The 21,667-nt window shown below is 35.7% G+C and overlaps 2 protein-coding genes across 2 annotated transcripts; one reads left to right on the forward strand and one right to left on the reverse strand.

The window, feature by feature from the left end:
• Positions 1 to 791: 791 nt before the first annotated feature.
• Positions 792 to 1,817, reverse strand: LOC132062117 (uncharacterized mitochondrial protein AtMg00810-like). Its single transcript, XM_059454756.1, has one exon. The coding sequence runs from the start codon at positions 1,815 to 1,817 to the stop codon at positions 792 to 794; it is 1,026 nt and encodes a 341-aa protein (XP_059310739.1).
• A 10,418-nt stretch (positions 1,818 to 12,235) lies between these two features.
• Positions 12,236 to 16,055, forward strand: LOC132064296 (dormancy-associated protein homolog 3). The gene is made up of 3 exons (XM_059457236.1): positions 12,236 to 12,470; positions 12,912 to 13,073; positions 15,679 to 16,055. Exons 1-3 carry the CDS (start codon positions 12,353 to 12,355, stop codon positions 15,786 to 15,788), a joined length of 390 nt encoding a protein of 129 aa, XP_059313219.1. The 5' UTR covers positions 12,236 to 12,352; the 3' UTR covers positions 15,789 to 16,055.
• Positions 16,056 to 21,667: the final 5,612 nt, after the last annotated feature.

Consider the following 21,667-nt stretch of genomic DNA (forward strand, 5'->3'; position numbering starts at 1 on the left):
TACAGAAGAGTGAGAAGAAAGAATGACCCCTTAGTTAAACAAAACTGCAACAGCAATAGCGTAAAAAAGTGAAACAACAGGGAAAAGTAAAGAGTAGTTCCAGACGGACAAGAAATGGGAATCAATGTAGTTACTACTCACTACTAGTTGATGTTTGAACACGCAATGCACACACGTCGAGGCTTTGACAATAAAATAATTTTTGGCTTCTTAATTACGAAGTCGACAGCACTTCAGCAGTTCAGCTGATGAAACCTAAAGTTTTTTTCCTAGCCTTGTTCATGAATCATGATTATCAACAATTATACATATGTATACACGCACATGCCTGCCCTTCAGTCCTTCACTTAATCATGTTCTTGCCAGTCTCTCATTTACTTCTCTTTTGAAAATGGGACTCTTATTAGTTGCCTCCTATTCTCATTTTTGGGTCATATCTGGATATATAATAATAATGTAAATTTTCTGCACAACATTAGTACTCCTATATTTTAATGAATTAGAGTAAGTTATTTACACCTAGCTATCATTTTATCAGCTTTTCGTCGATGCCTATTAAAGAAATTTACATAAACAGTTTGATTATAAATATTTTCTCACATTATCAATAATGAAACTTAATGTTATTTCATTCTTGAAACAATGTATATTTCTTGATGAATAAATTTACAGATACAATGATATATATAGTGTACATGTAGATGAAAAGATAAGATTAAAACTCTAAGTATAGTTATCCTCTTAAGTACAATAATAATCCAAAATAATTTGAATAACAAAGTTATCAGTTATCACTCCCCCTCAAGCGATGCACGATCTGGAAGAATGCAGAGCTTGTTGCGCAAGAACAACAGTCGTGGTGAAGGAAGTGCCTTGGTCAATAAATCAGCAAGTTGATCTTGACTAGGGACATATTGAACTCGGAGAACGCCTGCGGCAACTTTTTCACGAACAAAATGAATATCGATCTCAACATGCTTGGTACGAGCGTGCTGAACAGGATTTTGTGCCAGATAAATACTGCTAATATTGTCACAAAAAATTGTAGAAGGTGAAGAAGGAGAAACATGAAGTTCCTGTAGAAGGGAGTGTAACCAAGTTATTTCAAAGGGATAGCCGCACGAGCAATTCATATTCGACTTCGCACTTGATCGAGAAACAACATTTTGTTTCTTAGAAGACCATGAAATAAGATTTGGGCCAAGAAAAATACAGTAGGCTGAAGTAGATCGACGAGTGGCAGGGCAACCAGCCCAATCCGCATCACTGTAACATTGTAAATTGTCAATAGAACCACCAGGAATAAATAAGCCATGATCCAGAGAACCTTGCAAATATCGCAAAATTCTTTTGACGGCAGTATAATGAATGTCCAAGGGTGAATGCATAAATTGAGACACTTGATTAACAGCAAAGGCAATGTCCGGACGGGTGAAGGTTAAGTACTGGAGACCACCAACAAGGCTTCTATAAAGAGTCGGATCATAAAAGGGAGGAGAATCTTCCAAATGAAGTAGGGACTTAGGAGAAAGAGGAGTAGAAACTGGTTTGGAAGACAGCAAATTTGCACGAGTGAGAAGGTCTTTTACGTACTTGGACTGACAAAGAAAATAACCCCCATTGCGAGCAACTATAGAAAAACCAAGAAAATAATTAACAGTTCCTAAGTCATTCATTGAAAATTCAGATTTAAGAGTCTGAATTAGAGACTTGAGTAAAGAATTAGAAGAGGCAGTGAGGAGAATATCATCAACATAGAGAAGAAGAATAGCAATGTCTGAATTATGTTTGTAAATGAAAAGAGAAGGATCAGACATACTATTTTGAAATCCATTACTTAGAATAAAGGAAGTGAACCGATGAAACCATGCTCTAGGATACTTTAAAAGAGCTTTGTTCGACGACATGATGAGGAATTGTGGATGAACAAATAGGTTGCTTCATATATACTAGTTCATTAAGATTGCCATGTAAAAAGGCGTTCTTAACATCTAATTGATGAACAATCCATTTCTTAGATGCAGCAAGGGCGAGAATAGTGCGAATAGTGACTGGTTTCACCACAGGACTAAATGTTTGATCATAGTCCAGTCCTTGTTGTTGTTTGTAGCCTTGGGCTACAAGACGAGCTTTAAAACGCTCCAGAGAACCATCAGATTTTTGTTTAATGCGGTATACCCAACGACAGCCAATAATATTGGCGTGAGAGGGAGGTGGTACTAAGTCCCATGTGCGATTAGCCATGAGAGCATTGTATTCATCGGCCATAGCACGCCTCCAATGAGGACACTTAGAAGCTTGAGTAAAAGATAAAGGTTCAGATGGAATTGTAGAGGAATGAGAAAGCAGAGAAGGAAGGACTCGAGGCTTAAGAGACTACAAGTGATGTGTTTTAGAATCATCAGAAGATAAGTTTGAATTTTAGTTTGGCAGGTGTGAGAAATGAGTAAGAGGTAAAGAATTGTTTTGGCTAACATTTGGAGAGGAGTCACGTTGCAACATGAATTGATGAGATTATGGTTTACGGATTGTCCGGTAAGAATGTATTTTGATTGCAAGGGGGATGATTATTTTGAAATTGTCAGAGGTTGAGATAAGGCTTGAGGTGGAGAGAATTAGGAGGTAAATTAGGAGCCAACTGTTGCATAAATTGTGGTGTGTGATCAGATATAGGAGAATTTTCAGCATTAATGGGAGATAATAATTGTGTTTGAAAATTCCTATCCCGAGAATTAGAGAAAGATGATAGATAAAGGAGGATAAATATCAATTGAAGTGGGAAGTTTGTTAGCAGATTCTGATGAAGTTGATGGAAGAAGATAAGGAAGAAAGAAATGTTGAACCTAACATGTCTAGAGATATACACTTTGTTAGTTGTAGGATCAAGACATCTATATCCTTTGTAGTTATCGGGATAACCAAGAAAGATACAATGTTTGGAACGAGGACTCAACTTGTGAGAGGAATATTCACGTAAATTGGGATAACATGAAAACAAAAACACGTAAGTGATAGTAGGTAGGAACCTTAGCAAAAAGACCTTAGATGACGGGAGAATATTTAAAAGATGGGCAGCAGTGTGTAGGGCTTCAACCCAAAATTGAGAAGGAAGAGAGGCTTGAAATAATAATGAACGGACCATATTTAAAATAGTGCGATGCATTCGTTCAGCTTTCCCATTTTGTTGGTGAGTGTGAGGACAAGAAATGCGAAGCAAAATGCCATTGTCATTAAGAAATGATCGAAAAGCCTGAAGCTTAACAAACTCGGCAGCCCCGTCACATTGAAAAGATTTTAATTTTGTAGAAAATTGGGTCAATATATATTCATAAAATTGCTTGAACGTAGAAAAAGTATCAGATTTACGCTTTAGAGGAAATACCCAAGAAAACTTTGTGAAATCATCATGGAATAGAATATAATACCGAAAACCAGTAAAAGAAGGAATAGGAGAAGTCCAAATATCACTATGAATTAATTCAAATGGAGATGAAGAAACAGAGCGAGAAGCCATAAATGACAATTTCTGGTGCTTGCCAAGTTGACAAGCATTACATAAATTGTCCAAACTTTTGAATGAAGAACAAGGTAACTTATTGACCCTAACTAAACTAGCTAAAACAGCAGAGCTTGGATGTCCTAGACGACGATGCCAAAGGTTTGGTGAGACACGAGCAGCAGCAAGAGCGGAGTAAGTTGAAGCAGAATCACCAAGACGAGAAGAAATTGCATAAAGCGGTCCAAGACTATTGCACCGAAGTAGAAGTCTCTTCGTCATGAGGTCCTTAATAGAAAAACCAAAAGGATCAAAATCCATTGAACAATTGTTATCCGTAACAAATTTACGGACACTTAATAAATTAGTGGAAAGACGTGGAACAATTAAAATATCTCTAAGAGAAAAATGAGAATTAGAAGTAGAAAGAGTATATGTAGGAGATAGGGAGTTGAGTACCATTACCCAAAACTACACGATCTGAGCCATTATATGGAGCAACAGAGGATAAATTGGATGTATTTGGAGTCATACAGAAGAGGCTAAAGATTTACCAAGAGGCATCACTGGATATAAAGTGTAATTTGAACTAATATCCGAGACAAAGGCCTTAGAATGTATCTTCACGGCAAAGAGTCTGATAGCAAAGTTGGCAATATTAGACGTAAGTTGAGGGAAAGCAAGAAGCGGGATAGGAAATGGGGGAGGACCTAGGATGGAAGGAAGACGAGGACGAGGGGTGAACTGTTGAGGCACGACATTAAAGGATTTGGTATTGCCTTGAGTCTGGCGACCACGACCACGCCCACCATTTGAATGGCGACCACCATTGTTTTGTCGACCACGTCCACGACCATAAGAGGAAGAAGATTGTTGCTTCAAGGGTGGTAACATTATCCGTAGAAGAACTCATGAGATTCATGGAGAAATAGAAGGGAGCGTGCCTCAACAAAGGAAGTCACGCGTACATATATTCGGAGGTAAACGTAGAGTATTTGGAGGACAAGGTCGGGTTCGTAGATAGGATATGGAAGTTAAGGCAATGGGCTATCGACTTTAGGCGATGGACATATTCATTAATGGAAAAACTACCTTTCTTAAGATTATGAAATTGGACTTTGAGTTGAAGTGTTCGAGAACTGACTTGATCACGGAATAAGCGCTCAATTTGAAGCCATGCATCTTTAGAAGTGAGAGAGCGATTTGGCTTGATTATCGCTTGAAGAATTTCTTGAGAAATAGTTGAATCCATGAAAGGACAATGGAGTCCGAGCTTGAATCCACCGCTTTGGAAGGAAGGGTTAGGACGGAGGTACCATCATCTCGCAAAATAGTAGACTCGGGACAAGGGAAACTCCCATCAATAAAGCCATAAACACCATGACCTTTGAAAACAGAAAAAGTTCTCTCCACAACATATAGTTTGTATAATCAAGAATAGTAGGAACAAGATTTTTAATGTTAGAGACGGAAATAGCAGATGGAGAGGATGGAAGAAGGGAGGACACATCAGTCGTGGAGGCTGGTGAAGAACGATTGGGTAGAGGAAGTGGAAGCCGTGAGGGCGGGTGAAGAATGAACTAATTGAGTAGAGGAAGTGGAAGACATGATTCAACTATAGAGAGTAAACCTAGACTTCGATACCATGAAACAATGTATATTTCTTGATGAATAAATTTACAATACAATGATATATATAGTGTACATGTAGATGAAAAGATAAGATTAAAACTCTAAGTATAGTTATCCTCTTAAGTACAATAATAATCCAAAATAATTTGAATTAACAAAGTTATCAGTTATCAATTCTTTCTCCAAAAGATTACCAATTAACACTTACCAACAGATTTACCCGTAATTACATAGCTATTAAGTGATTTGAATGTGTAAAAATACAAGAGTTGTGCATAAAACGTAAACTCATTTAAGAACGAAACATTGCAATTTCTAAAAGATTAGTACTTTTCGCCCATCCATGAACCAATCACTCCTAATGATGTTGAAGTTCTAGGAACGAAAACCTCTTGCTAGAGAGTGTTTTATTTCCTTATAAGTGGACTTACTCGACATAAATTGGAATTAGTAAATGTCTAAAGCGAAAAAGAAAAATCCGGGTTAATTCAATTCCACCAAATTCTGTTCCCGATTATCTCATCTTTTGTTCAATTATTTCTATGTTAGCATAGTCCATGAACCAACCAATCCTCACGAGATATTGTTGATGTTCGCATTTAGGTCCATGAACCAAGGCCTTTTAAAAACTTTTTTTTCTTTGCTCATTTGCACTTTGTTCCTATTTTGTGCTGGTCTTTAATTTTTTTCCCCTCATAACAAATAATTTTTAGCGGGGTATAAATTTATGTTTTCGTTGAGATATTGTTGATGTTCGTCTTTCGTAAAACACAAAGCGTAGAAGCAAGGTAAATGACACAAAAGTTTTATCCGGTTCGATTCAATGTGAATTAGCTCCTTGGGTTAAGCAGGTTTTACAAAGAATGAAGCTCTACCTCGCTCTTAATCTTTTTGATACAAAGGCCTATAAATAACTCCTTTCTTTTTTCTTACACTATAAATTGTACATACAATGTTTATGAAAGCAAAGTAGAGTATTAGGAGAATGCACATGGAATATGTTCTCTATAAAGAGAGATTTGTTTTGATCCTTGGAAACAGAAAGTGGTCTATTTAATTTTTTCCCCTCATAACAAATGGAGATTTTCGTTGGAACACTTGTGTACCGCCGGGAGAATTTAATATTTGTGAGCCGTTGTTCCATAATATCCACTTTACACCGTTGGAGCCGTTTGGTGGGCTTTCATCTCCTTGTATTATTCCTTGTACAATTCACTTATTGTACCTAGTAAAATTGTCATCATAAAAACTTGATGACCCGACATTCGTATCATAATATTTTACAAGGTTATCTCCGCTCCCTAAAAATTTATGCCCCGCTAGGCATGAGTCCGATTTTGGAGAGCCAAAATTAAAGATCATCCCGTTTGAAGGGGAAAAAAATCAAAGACCAGCCCATTTGAAGGCCGAACCGTGCAATTAAATGTTTTTTCTTTCATTGGAAACAATTTCGTAAGAATGACACCGTTTATACTAACCAATTTTGAAAAATCATTTAACATTTAGCCAGTGTTGATAACTTTCAAATATGCGCACCTTAACGCAGAAACTTTATGGATTACATATATAGATTTTTTGATGTGGTTTTGCATCATCTGTTCATTGACTATGATAATGTAAAAGGAGTTTTGATTTCAGTTATCGTCTTCATCATAAAATAGGTCAACCTTACTTCAAATTGAGGATAAATTGAACTTCATACTTTTGGGTCTGAAGATAGGCTCTATCAAAACCTGAGCCTCTGTTATAATGCCAATTGCAAAATCCTATCCTGAATCTGCTTGTAAATCCGTTGTGTTTTCTGAGATGTCGTTTAGCTGGATAAGCGCCCATTTCCTGTGTCACGGGCCCTAGTAGATTTTTCTTTCTTTATTATTTTCATAGGAAAAAAATTCTTATATCTTATGATGCTACTCTATTAAACTTTTTAAGGGCATGGGAGAAAAGATTTTCTACAAGCATTTTGGGTTGCAAGTCAAAACTAGTATAGTTAACAACTAATAGACAAAGTTTATTTTAAGCATAAAAAATACAGTATCTATATTTTATTAAAGTATTCGTCTCAATTCCTTAGTTAAAGAAGATTATTATATGGACTATATATGGAGTTCACATCTGCTTCATATCAACACACAAATTGTCAGATTTTGGTCCAGACGAAGAAGGCCTATCATAAAATTGTACAAGGGCCCTGCATCAGTGTTTCCTTCTAGTTACTGATGACTAATTTTGATATCCAAATTACCCTCTCGTCAACACTTTGCTACTTTAGTCTTTAACCCTCGATAACTTTGACTCAAATTTTATATATAGAGATTTCTACGTTATGGAACATGTTAATAGAGTTTTGCAACATAAGTGACATAAGTTACGCATCCTTTCATTAATAGCATAATTTATATCAATTTTAGCATCTATATAAAATCTATTAATATGCTAGTAACAATTAAAGGAGGTCCCATAAAATCAGGATTCATCTATCCCATAATTCTCTTTGTATTTTTATTTACTAATAATTGATTTTCATTAAAAATTAATTAATTGAAATTATGTATATTATTAATATATTTGTTTACTAAAAAAATAAATATAATATAAATTAAACTATTATATATACTTAATATATATTACTACTATGCCATTTACATTTGTTGTATTAGTAGAAATACACAATTTACATACATACAATATTTAATAGATATTGCTATAATAACATTATATTTGCAGTATTGTTTCAAATATATAATTTACGTACATACAATATTTGATATATGCTGCTAAAAAGAAAATAAAAAAGGACACTAGAAAACGAAATGGACGGATTTGCCAACATAAGAAGGAAATAAAAAAGAAGGCACTAGAAAATAAAAGGAAATAAAATTTTCCAGCTATTTCTGTGCATTTTTCAAGGATGGTTGAGATAAAAGGGAATTTATTTTGAGCGTTACTTTTCTAGTTGATAAGTTATACGAGCTAACAATCTATTGGCTACTTTCTGATATATAAATTTATGTGCTAAAAATATGTTATGTCTTTTTTAATATTGTGTAATTATGTTAAGTACTCTTTTATATATTGTGTTAACAAGTGCATTAACTAAGTAAGAATTATTAATAAGTTTGAACGCCGTAACAAATTGTGAGGAGTTGATCTAAGCATCTATGTGTATCTTTACAAATTAAAATGCTTTCTTGTTTAATGATTATATATACAAACTTAAGTGGTCTTTGTTCGCAAGCAATATTCCAAAATTTATTTGTGCAAAGACATGTTCCAAACAACTACAAAAGTGAAATTAAAAATGCTGTGAAACTGGGGGAAATACAATTAGCTTCTTAAGGTTCCACAAATATCTTCCAATCTTGTTATACGTGTGCATATTGTTGTTTCTTTTTTTCTTTCTTTATGGGTATGGTGTCAAATTGATAGAGAAAAAACAATATGGTGGTGGGGGTGGGGAAGAATTGTCTTCTTCAGGTTGCACTCGAATTGATCAGACATAATTATGCTTAGTATCGTTAGTGTTTCCTTATTGATCTTATCTTAATTATTTCATCTTATCCGTCTTTGATCCAACATGTGCTTGTTTATTGGTAGGTTGTCAATCGTTCAGCCTTGTGTAGGACAGATTTTCTTCCTACCTCCCATCTCCCATCACCTTCAAAATATAATTACAAGGATAAATATAAAATCAGGGCTAGCTGTTTATTGTTGACAAACTTTAGGGAGAGCCAATGGCGAGTGGCTGATAATATGGTTAAAAAAAAAGCCAACTCATAGAACATTCTATGCTCTATTTGCAAATGATTGATTTACCTATTCAAAGCAATTTGCGCGAAGGACTCTCTTTAACAGAATACATCACTGCTCAACATTTACGAACACACGCCGGATATCTCACTTATTTTTGACCATCAACACATTATGTTTCAACTTTTAAGGTCGGAATTGAGAGAAACATTTTTAAAATTAATTGGTGGTTTGAAGATATATCAAATGTATTGCCACCCGAAATCAAGACATTGGCATTGGACTTGTAAATATTAACTAGTTCAAGAATGAACTTCAACATTTACAAATACTTATTTGACCATCAGTTATGTTTCAACTTTCAAGGTATTAGAGAAACATTAAAATACTGGTTTGAAGCATATTCAAAGTGTGTGAACTGATCTAACTTTCAAATACTCTTCTATTTTTCCTTTCAACTTATTGAACTAATGTCCAAATAATACAACAACAACAACAATGGATTCCCGCATACCCCACCATGCTGGTCCGGAAAATGTCCAAATAATATCTACTTAAATTAATGCCTAATATACGAATCTGGATTTGCGATTGTAGCCAAATTTTCATTGTTCCTTTTGGTACAATTATTTGATAACTTATCCTTTTTTATTTCTCTTGCAATTTATGAACCTTTTAGACTAAGGTCTAAACATTCCTTGTGAACAAACTTAGAGCTTATGAAAAAAGTAAGACCGTGATCTAAAATTTTGTAAACCTTAGGCGACAGTCTAATATTTTGTCATTTTCAAAGACTATATTTATACAATTTTTAAAAATAGCAACAAAATCTAAATAGTGACCTAAAAAGGGAATATTTGCATAAATCAGCCAAGAAAAAGGAAATAAGCACACATAGCCTAAAGAGCTTGGTAGACGTACTTTATGCACAATCTTGAAGTGGAATCTAAAGATCCATGAGCATGACAAAGGACCTGATAATGGCCTCCACTTATAGAGTTATATGGAAGATGAACTTATCAGTGGCTTCAAAGGCCAAGCGTCAATATTAAGAGTTGTCCAAATCACAGTTAGGTAGTTGAGCGGTGGTCACGGATCTGTGTGGTTGAGGGGTCTTGTAAATGTCATAGTAGTATGGGGTAGTTGAGAAATTATTGTTCCATTTATTGCTATAATCTTCGTGGTTCATGACTCATGATTTATGCCTCTTGGATCCACGATGAAAATTTCATTAAGATATGCGACGAAAAATTAGATTGCTTAGAGCAGTTGATTATTGTGAAAAAAAGTTAGCCCAAAAATGGAGTGAACATTGAGTGGTAACAAGGGTAGACGCTATAAATAAAGTGGGACTAATAGGGAGATTAATTAGGTTGATAAGAATAGATAAACACGAAAGATCCTATTGCATCAAACATAATGATTCTTCTTCCGCGAATGATTAAGAAAGTCAGGTAAAAAAATACGTTTAAAGATCAAAAGCGATCGTGGTCTTCAAATGGTCAATGAAGTGACTAAAGATTATTTCTAAGGTATCAGGATTCTATTTATGTAAATTTGGACGGGCAAAATTATTTGATACATATGTTTATGAGAATAGTGGATAGACAATGGATTAATTGAGATGCGCATGTCTTACATAAGCTTACATAAGTATCAGTTTTGCAAAAAAGAAAAACTAAGGTACAGTAAAATATGTGAATCAGGGGGACATTATTTGCCTAGTGATAACCAAAGATATTCAGATAAGCTAACACAGAGTTCAACTCCTGTAGATGTGAGGCCCAATAGAACCTTGGTGGAGCTCACATACTTGATCAGTGCGCACCAAGGCCCCAGCAAGATAGAATTTGGACCATAACTTGAAAGGGCGTTTGCTTATAACTAAAGGTATATAACCACTTGCCTAATTAATCAAAGCACATGTAACTTACATAAAACAAAAGATCATTAGGTAAGGAATTGTATTAGAATAAAGGAGTGCGTCTTGACCTTTCTAAGGTTTTGAAATGGCTTGGCTCCAAAAGGGACCTACTCAGTATGGCATGATTGACATTATTGAGAATTATGTTTAGATAGTTAAGTAGGTATACTGGTATAATATTAATCTGGTTAACATCAAGACATAGCTTAAGGAAAAGACGGCGTGCATAATGCTTTTAAAACTAATGATTGTAACAAGCATAATGCTCATTTTTTATGATGATACCAAATACAGTGCCCAAATTATAATTTGCTTCTTGGGCTTGCCTAGATATTTTCTTCAGTCTCCCCTAGCAAAGTCGTGGTTATGGCATTTCAAGGTAGGGGTGGAAAGGGATGAAGAAAAGATTTTGAAGAACATAAATGGACTGCTTATTTCAATTATTTCATTTTCTGGATTGGAGTGCTTATTTCATATAGAATAGAATATCAAACAGGGAAAGTTCTAATAGCTGTATGGATTTTCCTCAGAAAACTACAAATTCAAACTCAATTAAATAAATTAATACCCATGAATTACTCCATTCATCTCAATTGGAGTATTTGACTGGACAAAAATTATGGAGTAGCAAGGAAAGAAGACCCTCAAGACATACACCAAAATATGTACTTAGAAGATTATAAAAAGCACACATCTGTTACCATGTAAATTCTCTATCAGAATAAGTGTGTGAATACAAAATTAGAGTTCAAGATTAAGTCAAATACGTAGTTTCTAAACAAAAAGAGTGTTCACCTTTTTTAAACGGATAAAAAGAGAGTGTGAAACGTAATTGAGAGAAGGAATGCTACTTATGAGCTTATGACATAGGAGCATGAGACAATTCAATGACAAAAACGTAAAAAAATCTAAATTGCAATTTCAGTTGGGCAATTTGCATGACTGGTCTTTAATTTTTGGCCTTCGTTTAAAAAGTAATTAAAAATATTTTGAAATTTTGTGTTCAAAATCCAGCAAAGTAAAAATAATAATAATTTCGGAGACGGATGAAATTACATAAAACTTATGATAGAGATGATAGACTTTTTTTTAACGCATAACTAAAAGTCAGCCGAAGACAGGTTAATATCATAATTATGCAGTACCCGAAACCCAATCGACCACTATGTGGATAAAGTTAAGGACATATCCGACATTTCAATGATGATACAACCGATCACGTGACATCTTGATCAACTCAATGTTCACAAGCCAGGTGGCTAAAAGCCAAAGGTAGAAAGACGCCGGCTTTGTCACGTCGATCTTATCCCTATATACGTGCTCTTAAATCCAACCCTCCTTTTCATCTCAGATCTACCAGATTAAAATCTACGGCCAATAATCAATCTTATCCCACAAATCTGCTCAATAAATAACACTCCTCATGGCTTCACTTAACTCATCAATAGAACACAACAATACGAGAAGGTTCTATCTGAACGGACGTAATTGTTTTTTGTTTTTTCTGTTCCTTCTTCTCTTAACGTGAGCCGATTTCGCTAACTTGCGCCATGAGCTTACTTGACAAGCTATGGGATGACACTGTTGCCGGTCCCAGGCCAGATAGTGGCCTGGGAAAACTCCGGAAGTATTCTACTTTTAGCCCCCGTTCATCAAATTCCGGCAAGGGTACGCTTTTGTTGCTATCTTGCGCCGGTGTTTGTTGATCCATTAATAGACGGATCAGTATTTATTGTAATTCGTTTACCAAATCTGTTTTTCTTGCGCAAAGCAAATCTGAATTAATCACTTATAACGTACTATTATATTTATACACTTATATTGATTTGTACGATATAATAAAGTCTAGATCGATGGTTGATGTTATATAATTTTACGTATCTGTTGTTTTCGTAAGGATCTGATCATTAAAGGTTAACCCTGTTCCGACTAGATTTGATGAAATTAACTCAGAAAGATCAATGAAATTTAATAAGTACTAGATGATAAATAATCAAAAAAAGAAGGAAAAAAGGCCATTCTGATAGAAAATTCTGAGAATTTTTTTCGCTACCATAAATATATTCGATTCTGATGAAGCATTTTTTTTCCTTTTTCTTTTTGCTTCAGAATCAGAAGTTTCTACACCGAGATCCTTCACTGATGAAGCAAGTGAGGACGCGGTGAAAGTGACAAGAAGTATAATGATAGTAAAGCCATCTGGCAGTCAGAATAGAGACTCACCTCCCGTTTCTCCTGCCGGTACTACACCTCCGGTATCTCCTTTTGCCGGTAAGGTGTCATTTTTTGGGTAAATCATTTCATTAATGGATAAAAGAGAAATTTTAAAGTTAAATTATTTTTAAATATAGAAAGATAACATTCTTTTTAGACATCTGTATCACATATGAGTATTTGACTGTAACAATTTCAATGAACAGTCACTCTTTTTGTAAGGTTATACGATTTCAAAAGATGATCTAGAATTGAGTCAATCACGTTTATTAAAAGTCGATAGTAGAGTAAATTGATAATAGAGTGGTTTTCCAGCAAAAAGTGATATACGTTTTATTGTAACTTTAGCTGATGTACCTCATAATTGAATTGTACCTGGTGTCAAAATGTCATGTTTAAATCGACCTTTTTTTGGGTACAGTGAGAAAGGAGTTTATTGTTGTGAGTGCAGTGAGATTTGTGGAACTATGACATGTTTCCGATCTTACTTGTTCCTATAACCTGTTTTCCCGCCGTCACCTCTGGCGGCATGCTTCGCCGGATCGTACCATCAGAATAACTGCTTGATTCTTAACCCAAAGTACCCTCCAGGAAAGGAGGAGAAGTAGAGATCTAGAAGAATCTTGTAAGGTTATTATTGTAAATTTAGTTTTAGAAGAATAATTGGGGTTTATAAGGTCAAGGGGCAAATGTGTAATTTTTGCGGATATTGACACATTTTAGCGGATAATGCGAGGCAATAATGCAGACCATTAGGTGGATGTGATTATTTTAATTTAGTGGTGGTCCCTTTAGAAAGTGATAGCCTTCCTAGAGTCCACTGATGTGTTTAAAAGACAAAATTGGTGTTTTGCCACATGTACGTACTGAATACTGTGCATGGCTCTGCTTATTAGCTTACACATATAGCCTATAATTGAGTAACTAGCTCTCCCTATACCAGTTTGGATAGTGGTCCAGTTTACTTTGATCCTCCTTATCCTGTTACTCGGCCCACGTTGCCATTTTGGTCAAAACATCAAATTTAGAAATCAAGGACCTAACCCGACCTTCCAAAGAGATGTATCTATCTGTGCGGATAATATATGCTGGATCTCTCATCTTTTTTGTTTTGTATAAAAGTGTAGTAATTGATTACCTTTGGGGAATCGAGACACAATGCTAGAGGGAACGGAATAATAGTGGCGGACAATATACAGGGAGTTTCTACTAGCTGGTCTGTATGTTCTTTGATTTCTCAATTTCCCCCCCCCCCCCCCAAACCCCCCCCCCGGTCCTCTTTCTCTTTTTCCAGCCAGATAAATATTACTACCATTTGAGTTTTGATAGTTTAACATCTACCAGCATTGATTCCATAGTTCATGTCGGAGTTAGAGGTGTTCTGTTTAGAAATTTTTACTTTATTGGTTAGCTAAGTGAGATCAAGGCACAATTTCAATGGGAAAAGGTGTAAATTCATTGTTATGTCATAATAGTATTTAAAGGTTCTCTACTAGTTCATGTATTCTTGGATTCTGCCCCCCTGCCCTTCTGTCACACAGTAAGATAAACATTACAACCAATGACGTCTGTATTTCTTACATGGAACAATGCCGCCGAATCCCATAGTCTATATGCAGGAGTTGAGTTCATATCATATGGTCTTAGTAAAGCTGTAGTTGATTCTCACCTATCACGAAAGTAATTGATTAACGTAGGAATGTGAATGACCTGGCCACACAAGGGCTGTGGTTTTGCTGTCTGCTCAATTTTAGTGTTGCAACAACTAGCATAGCAAAGTGTTCAATGCATGATTGCAGATAAATTTTGAGGTCTGGAATAGTTCTGTTTACCCTAAAAAGAGTACAGTTAAATTTGTTTGTGGTTTAAAGAATATGTGAATTGATTTGTCATAAATAATGAATAAATAGCTGACGACAAGTAAGAAAATCAGGCCAGTAAGTCAATATAGAGCATAGATGAAATAATTGAGCCTGGGCTCGTATGATCCTCGGAGAGAATTTTTTGATAAGTTTCCCTCCAGTAGGGCACTTGCATGCCTTAGCTTTTGATAAATAGGTGTTGATACGGGGTAAAAGAATAGTAATAATATGCAAATTATAAAGGTTGAATTGCATAAATTAGTGTAAGAATGTGTATTTCGATGATCTTTACAGTGAGCTATTAGGCTCCTTTTATAGTTGATAATCATCGGATTTGAGCTGTAAATCTAGCCTAATAACGGGAAATAATGGACAATAAATGCTCTACTTTAATTCTGAAGTGTAACTTTTGCTACGAATCTGGACCGGTAATGTAACGTTCATCTTCCATAAATGACTCGAACCAACTAGTATGGAAGAGTTGCTCCGGGTTTATTTGGGATTTCTTGTTCCGACCAAACAAAATGACTAAGTAACGTTTTAACTCCAAACTGCCTCGTGTTCGATTCTCATCATGTCAACTGTCGAGCTTTATGTTGTCATGTATACCAGTTCCCTTTAAACTCATTAGAAACTCAGCTAATTATCTTAAGAGATGCAGAGATCCCAATATTAGCTTTTGATTCACTTGGATTCAAAAATTGACCTTTTGCATTAGAATTAAAACTGTCATCGTTTGATGGCAGAGTGCTCTTGTAGAGTGGGCGACTAATTATTTGATGTGTGGTGATGATGATCAGGTTCGGCAGGGAGAGACGCATATCGGTTCCGCAGGCGATCAGCATCATTCGCATACGAGAATGCCAATGGGGTTGGACCCAGAAGCCCTCGTCCTCCTTACGACCTGTGAGATATAGTCGGGTTTTTGTTTTTTGTTACCCCTCTTGAGGCAGCTGAATGTAATCGACATCCTTGACATGTTCCTAGTTGAGAATGTTGTTTGTGTGGTCTTGTAACAGGTGGTGTGGAGTGTGCTTAATTTTGTATATAGTGTTAGTGGTGTTTATGTTGTGACGAAGGTTTAGCATAAGCTGTAAGCAGTGAAGTTCGTCATGTAGTCTGCTTTGTATCCGAGGTTTCCTTTTTAATGCTATTATTATGTTTTTCTTGTCCTGGAGATGTTGATCATAGACCTTTCACTGTGATTGTTTATATTAGTTAATCAACGTACAATTGGTCTTTTGTGATGGCGAGACAAGAACAAAAATCTCAATTTTAGTCTAATAAGGACCCAATGGGTGAAGAGAGAAGGAGGGTCACGCAAACGAGTTGGAGATATTATTGAGGATTTTTGTCAAAACACTTATCTAAGTTGATGTCATTGTTGGCATTAATGAGCCCAGTTTCTTCGTTAGAATTGGAAAAGTTACCCGTCTCTTACGATAAATAAATTAGATCTTTAATTGCCAAATCGACAAGTAATAATAGAGTCCGGCGCAGCCTAAAGGGAACCCTTTTTAACCAAAAATTTCAAAAAAGGTACTGGGTTACATGATAAATCAAAACGGGTTAAATGGGTTTATCAGATATCGATCCAAACCTAGCCTTTTTTTTTTTTTTAATTTATGCTTGGGGTTCGAACTTACTGAAATATTAATGGCAAAATTTTCGGTCTGTTCCGTCTGTCTCTTACGATAAATAAATTAAAATAAATAGTAATTAGAGTGGTCCGGCGCAAAATTAAAGAACCCTTTTTAACCAAAAATTAGTTACATGATAAATCAAAACGGGTTAAATGGGGCAGATAGTCCTACACGACATCAAATATTAATGGCCGTCTTCTTCACTGAATTAACAAAAAAAAAATTATTTAAGCCAAAATTATTTTTGCAAATCGTGTACCCCTACACGATTTGCGACATGGTTCAACCAGTTCTTAATATGATGCTTCCTTCACTACATGTAATGGATTTTTTTTTAATTTTTTTTAATTTTTGGAAAACTGGTAATGTATGTAATGGATCACTTTAGTGCTCCTTTCTACTCTTCTTCTTGTATAAACATCACATGCTTATCTAAATGTGCATTTATTTTATTATTTTCCAACTGAACTTCAAGGAGCAACTTTTCACCTCTAGCTTCCCAATTTCTCTCTCAGGTCATTTTCTTTAGTAATGATTAAGATGATGATATTCCTACTACTTGGAATAGAATAAGTGGAAAAGGAACTAAGACATAGATCAAGACGAATTAGAGTCTTTACTTATATAACAACTTTGTTGCTTCTGAATAGATTTTCAGCTTAAAGCTAGTGATCTCGGGGAGAAGTAGGTAAAGAGAAACAATATGTTATCTGCTGATAGTGGATTTCTTAAACAAATCCAGAATACTTAATATAAGGTAACTTTCACCGGAACTATGTGCTATAAAAGAACCAAATGGTTTTCTGGGGAACCACTTAAGGATTGGATTTTGCACGAAAGTAGTTGAATGAGGCATTCAGATCTGTCTTCTTGTATTTCCTTCTTTGTCCTAGTTCAGAAGTCTTAATAGTTTGTGAGCTTTTTCATATTACTTCTTCTCACTTTCCAGACGTAGCATGAGTTTAATGTCCTATTAGCTTCAACTTAAGGCAAATCGTGTACGGGTACAAAATAATTAATTTTGGCAAATCGTGTACCCCTACACGATTTGCCTTATATATATATATATATATTTTTTTTTTTTTTTTAATTCGGGGAAGACGGAATAGACTTAAAACCGTTAATATTTGGGTAAATCGTGTGGTTTACGTGTAGGACTACACGATAAACCCGTTTTGATTTATCATGTAGCCCAGGACCCCTTTTGGAATTTTTGGTTGAAAAAGGCGCCCTTTAGGCGCCGAACTCAGTAATACATGTTCAATATCTGAATTTGGAGTAATGAAACAAAAAACAAAAGAAGGAAAAAAGAAAAGTTGATTTGAAGCGTTAGAACAACGATACTTATAACTTCCAACTGCTTGAACTGAAATAACATCAAATCGGTAGAATACATATAATATTAATAATATTAAGACCAAAAATAGAACTTGCTTGGCTTAGAGACACGTCAAGACGCTTCTTGAAGATAGTTGGAGTCTCTCTCACTAGCAAACGGAAGAATAAATGACAACTCTATCTTCGGGATTCAACTGCTCAGTATATGGTAAGAACTTTAAGGCTTCTCTATTCATGAATGCGATTTCGCGCTTACGATCAATGTCTCTCTCCAATATTTTCAAGGAAAAGTGTTTTTGGATTGCTTTATCTTACAAGAAAAGAAGAACTATTTATAGGATAAACGTGCTTGTAAGAAGAGTTTTCTTTTAGTAGTAGTTATTAATAGGTTCATGAATTTAACAAATAAATAAGTAACTTTCAAGAACCTAAAACGTAAAAGACTAAATGAAGTGAAACTTATGAATTCACATTCATCCACTTTGAAAACCAAATCTCTTGTCAAATGAATTGTTTAAAAATTAATTGAAACATTTGTTCCAACATGAAGAACAGTAATAAGAAAGGGCTATTTATTGAAATTATTGAATGATTTGCCATTTCCCACACGTCTGTTATTTGCACTAATTCTCCTGCTCGTTTTCTCATAAAACAAAATCGTCCAGATGGCTAAATTAGAAATGTAGTTACAAATGCGTTTGTTAGAAAATATTGTTCGTTCAATGCCCTATTACACCATGGAGAAGTGAGCGACTAGTGGTATTTGGTAATATTGCAATACGAAGACTTAAAATTCTTAAGTCCGCATTTTGGTCTACCATTTCAGTTGGGTACTTTCTCGGAAATATTAAGGAAGAATATGAGTGATTCATTCGCGTTATGTAACATTTTTTATTCAAGCAAAGCATGTCTTAATCAAGTAAGATGCCAGTTTCCTTTTTTTTTTGGTTAACACTTTTCATTCTTAACCATGTTCCATCACTTTGTGTTGCTGTGTGTATTTAACTTTGTGACTTAATCCTTCTAAAGTGCAGGTCAAACAAAAAGGGGTCTTCTTATTTTATAAAAGAAATAAACGATGATAGATATCTGGAAATTTTTCTGTGTATCCATTGAAAAGAAGAGCTTCTATTTATACAAGTGTATTCTCGTTATAAAATAAATATAAAATCTATACAAATTTGTCTAACTCCTATTATGCATGTAATACTATGTAACCAAATATTATTCCTCCATACAATTGCATACGTGTATCAACTGTAGAAGATTCTTTTTATTATGTATATCATCTTCGTATACAAATTGTCTCGATCCTGGAATGTGATGTGGTGTGTGTCTCACATCTATTTTGGGCAAATGACAAATTATCGAAAGGTCGTAATTGACTTGGGCTTTAGTCCCCGATTGTTTGATATCACCGAAGTGCAATTGACTTTTTGAATTCCTTTTATTTGTCTTGTCTCGCTGTTGAGAAGTTATAACCCTTTTTCCCTTTTCTTCTTCTTCCGCGGTTTTCTCTTAGAAATGATGCGGATCAATTTTATTTTTTTCCAAAACCCCTCCCAAATTAGGGGGACAAGAAAACCCAAATTGCTAAGGATTAAATGGGGACCAAAAAAATGATTTTTTAAAGGAGATCGGGGGGCTGGTCTTTTAAGGAACAAAAGGCCGAAAGGGGCCAAAAGGGATTGTTTTTGGGGCGAAAGGCAAACGGGTTTCCCCTGTTTCGTCCTCTCAAAACACGGGGTTTCGAGCTATAGTATAGCGCCGCCTTGGAGGAATTGGTTGGGGGGAAATTTAGGGGGAACCCAGAGATCGCCCAGTAGTCTAGTGCCAAGTCAATCCTCCTGGGCCCGGGGGCTCGAGCCGGATCCCCTTTACGGGGAAAAAAGGAGTCTTTTTTTTCTTGGATTTCCGGGGGAAAGGGGGGTCCGCCCGGGCGAGGGGAACCCCTCACCCATTTTTGAAAATTCGCGACACGAAGGGTGGAACCCCGGGGCTTTAAAAAGGGGAAATTAAGGGTGAGATTTTTTACGAAGATACCTTTGACACAGGTCATTTCGCAAGTAACAAGACTCTTAAATTTTGCATAAAAATGATCCGCACATGGTGTTGCATATATTGACTAAGGGTAAGAACCGCAAAGCGATAACCGGGGTCGAGTGAGTGAGGTAGTTAAGTTTTCCTACTATATGTCTATAAACGGTAGGATACGATAGTAAATTCCTCGATTTTTGCGAGATAATTTATGAAGGATCCGGGGGACGAAACGTAAGGCATGTGACACGTCAAACTCACTCGACGGATCCGAGGTATATTTCCTTTGACAACCATAACACCTTGTGTTTCTGCATTCCGTCCTAGAAAATAGTGTAAAGGGCCAAGGTCCTTGATTTGAAATTACGAATGTAGAAATCTTTTGAGTCGTCGATTTCGTTGAGTGATTTCTGTGATGAGAATGTCATCCATATTAAAGCGCTGCTATAGTAGTATATTCCCGATGACTTATAAAATAGGGAATAGTCATTAAGTGACGAAATGGAAACCTTTTAAAATTAAGAGCCCCTCGCTGCTTCAAGATACCGTTGCGCCGGGGCCCTGCGAAACCGTATAAGGACTTTTTCGGTTTGCAAACAAGATCGGTAGAAGTAGGAATTAAACGGTAGCAAACTTAATATACACTCTTCTTGCAAATCCCCGTACGAGAATGCATTGTTAACATCAAATTGTGAAATTTCCCATCCCTTTTTCTGCTTAATAGCAATAAGACGCACCGACGCGTGGTCGGTCTTGACTACCGGGGGAAAACGTCTCATTATAGTCAATACCCTCCTTTTCGAATATCCCTCTAATAACAAGTCTTGCCTTCAACCTTTCAATAGTACCATCGGAGTCGTTTTACCTTGTAAACCCGTTTTACAAGGTAGAAGCTTTCCCCTTAAACCTTGGGGTAGAGTGACAAATTCCCAAGTTTCGATTATCCCGTAATGCCTTAAGTTCAACTTCCATTGCCTTTTTCCAACCAGGATGTGTAGGCTTACCGTAATAACTATTAGGTTCTTTGATATTGGAGATAGAGTGAAGAAAATGTTGATTTGGGACCGATAAAGCAAGTAATAGATATGGTGGGAACGAGGGAATGGGTTGAGACATACAATTAGTAATGTCGCACATTGAAATGTTATTGCGGTAATAATCAAGTAGATAAGAAGGCAAAATTCCTTTATTTCTCTAGTGGAAGTTACGGTAGGGACAACGGAGGTGTAGAAATAGAAATGGAAGGTGAGATGGTTTGAGGTAGTAAAGGAGTGAATTAGTATGGTCTAATAGGATAGTAGGTGAAGTGGACGATGAAGTTGAAGGATGATTTGAGGGCCAGGGTGTAGATGGTGATGAAGTTGTAGGTGATAATGGTGTAGTGATAGTTTCATTTTGCATGGTTTTCTCATTGGAATCATTTGGTACAGTTGCTTGATTAGGGGTATTAGAGAAGGGGAAAGTATGAGAACCTGCAGGTGTAGGACTAGGGAAAGGAAAAGTATGAGAACCTGCAGGTGTAGGACTAGGAAAAATGGTGGTTTGAGTGAATGAAGGATCTGAAAATGGAAAAATATGTTCATAAAAATGCACGTTTCTCGACACAAAATCTTTTGTCATTTAAGTCCAAGTAATTTGTATCCCTTTTGATTGCTAGGATAGCCTAAGAAAACACGGCATTTAGCTCTTGGTTCGAATTTTCCTCTATTTTGAGATAGAGTAGATGCATAACACAAACACCCAAAACATCTAAGAAATTGATATGTAGCTT

Source organism: Lycium ferocissimum, chromosome 7 (genome assembly GCF_029784015.1).
Source record: "Lycium ferocissimum isolate CSIRO_LF1 chromosome 7, AGI_CSIRO_Lferr_CH_V1, whole genome shotgun sequence".
Classification (NCBI taxonomy): Eukaryota; Viridiplantae; Streptophyta; class Magnoliopsida; order Solanales; family Solanaceae; genus Lycium; species Lycium ferocissimum.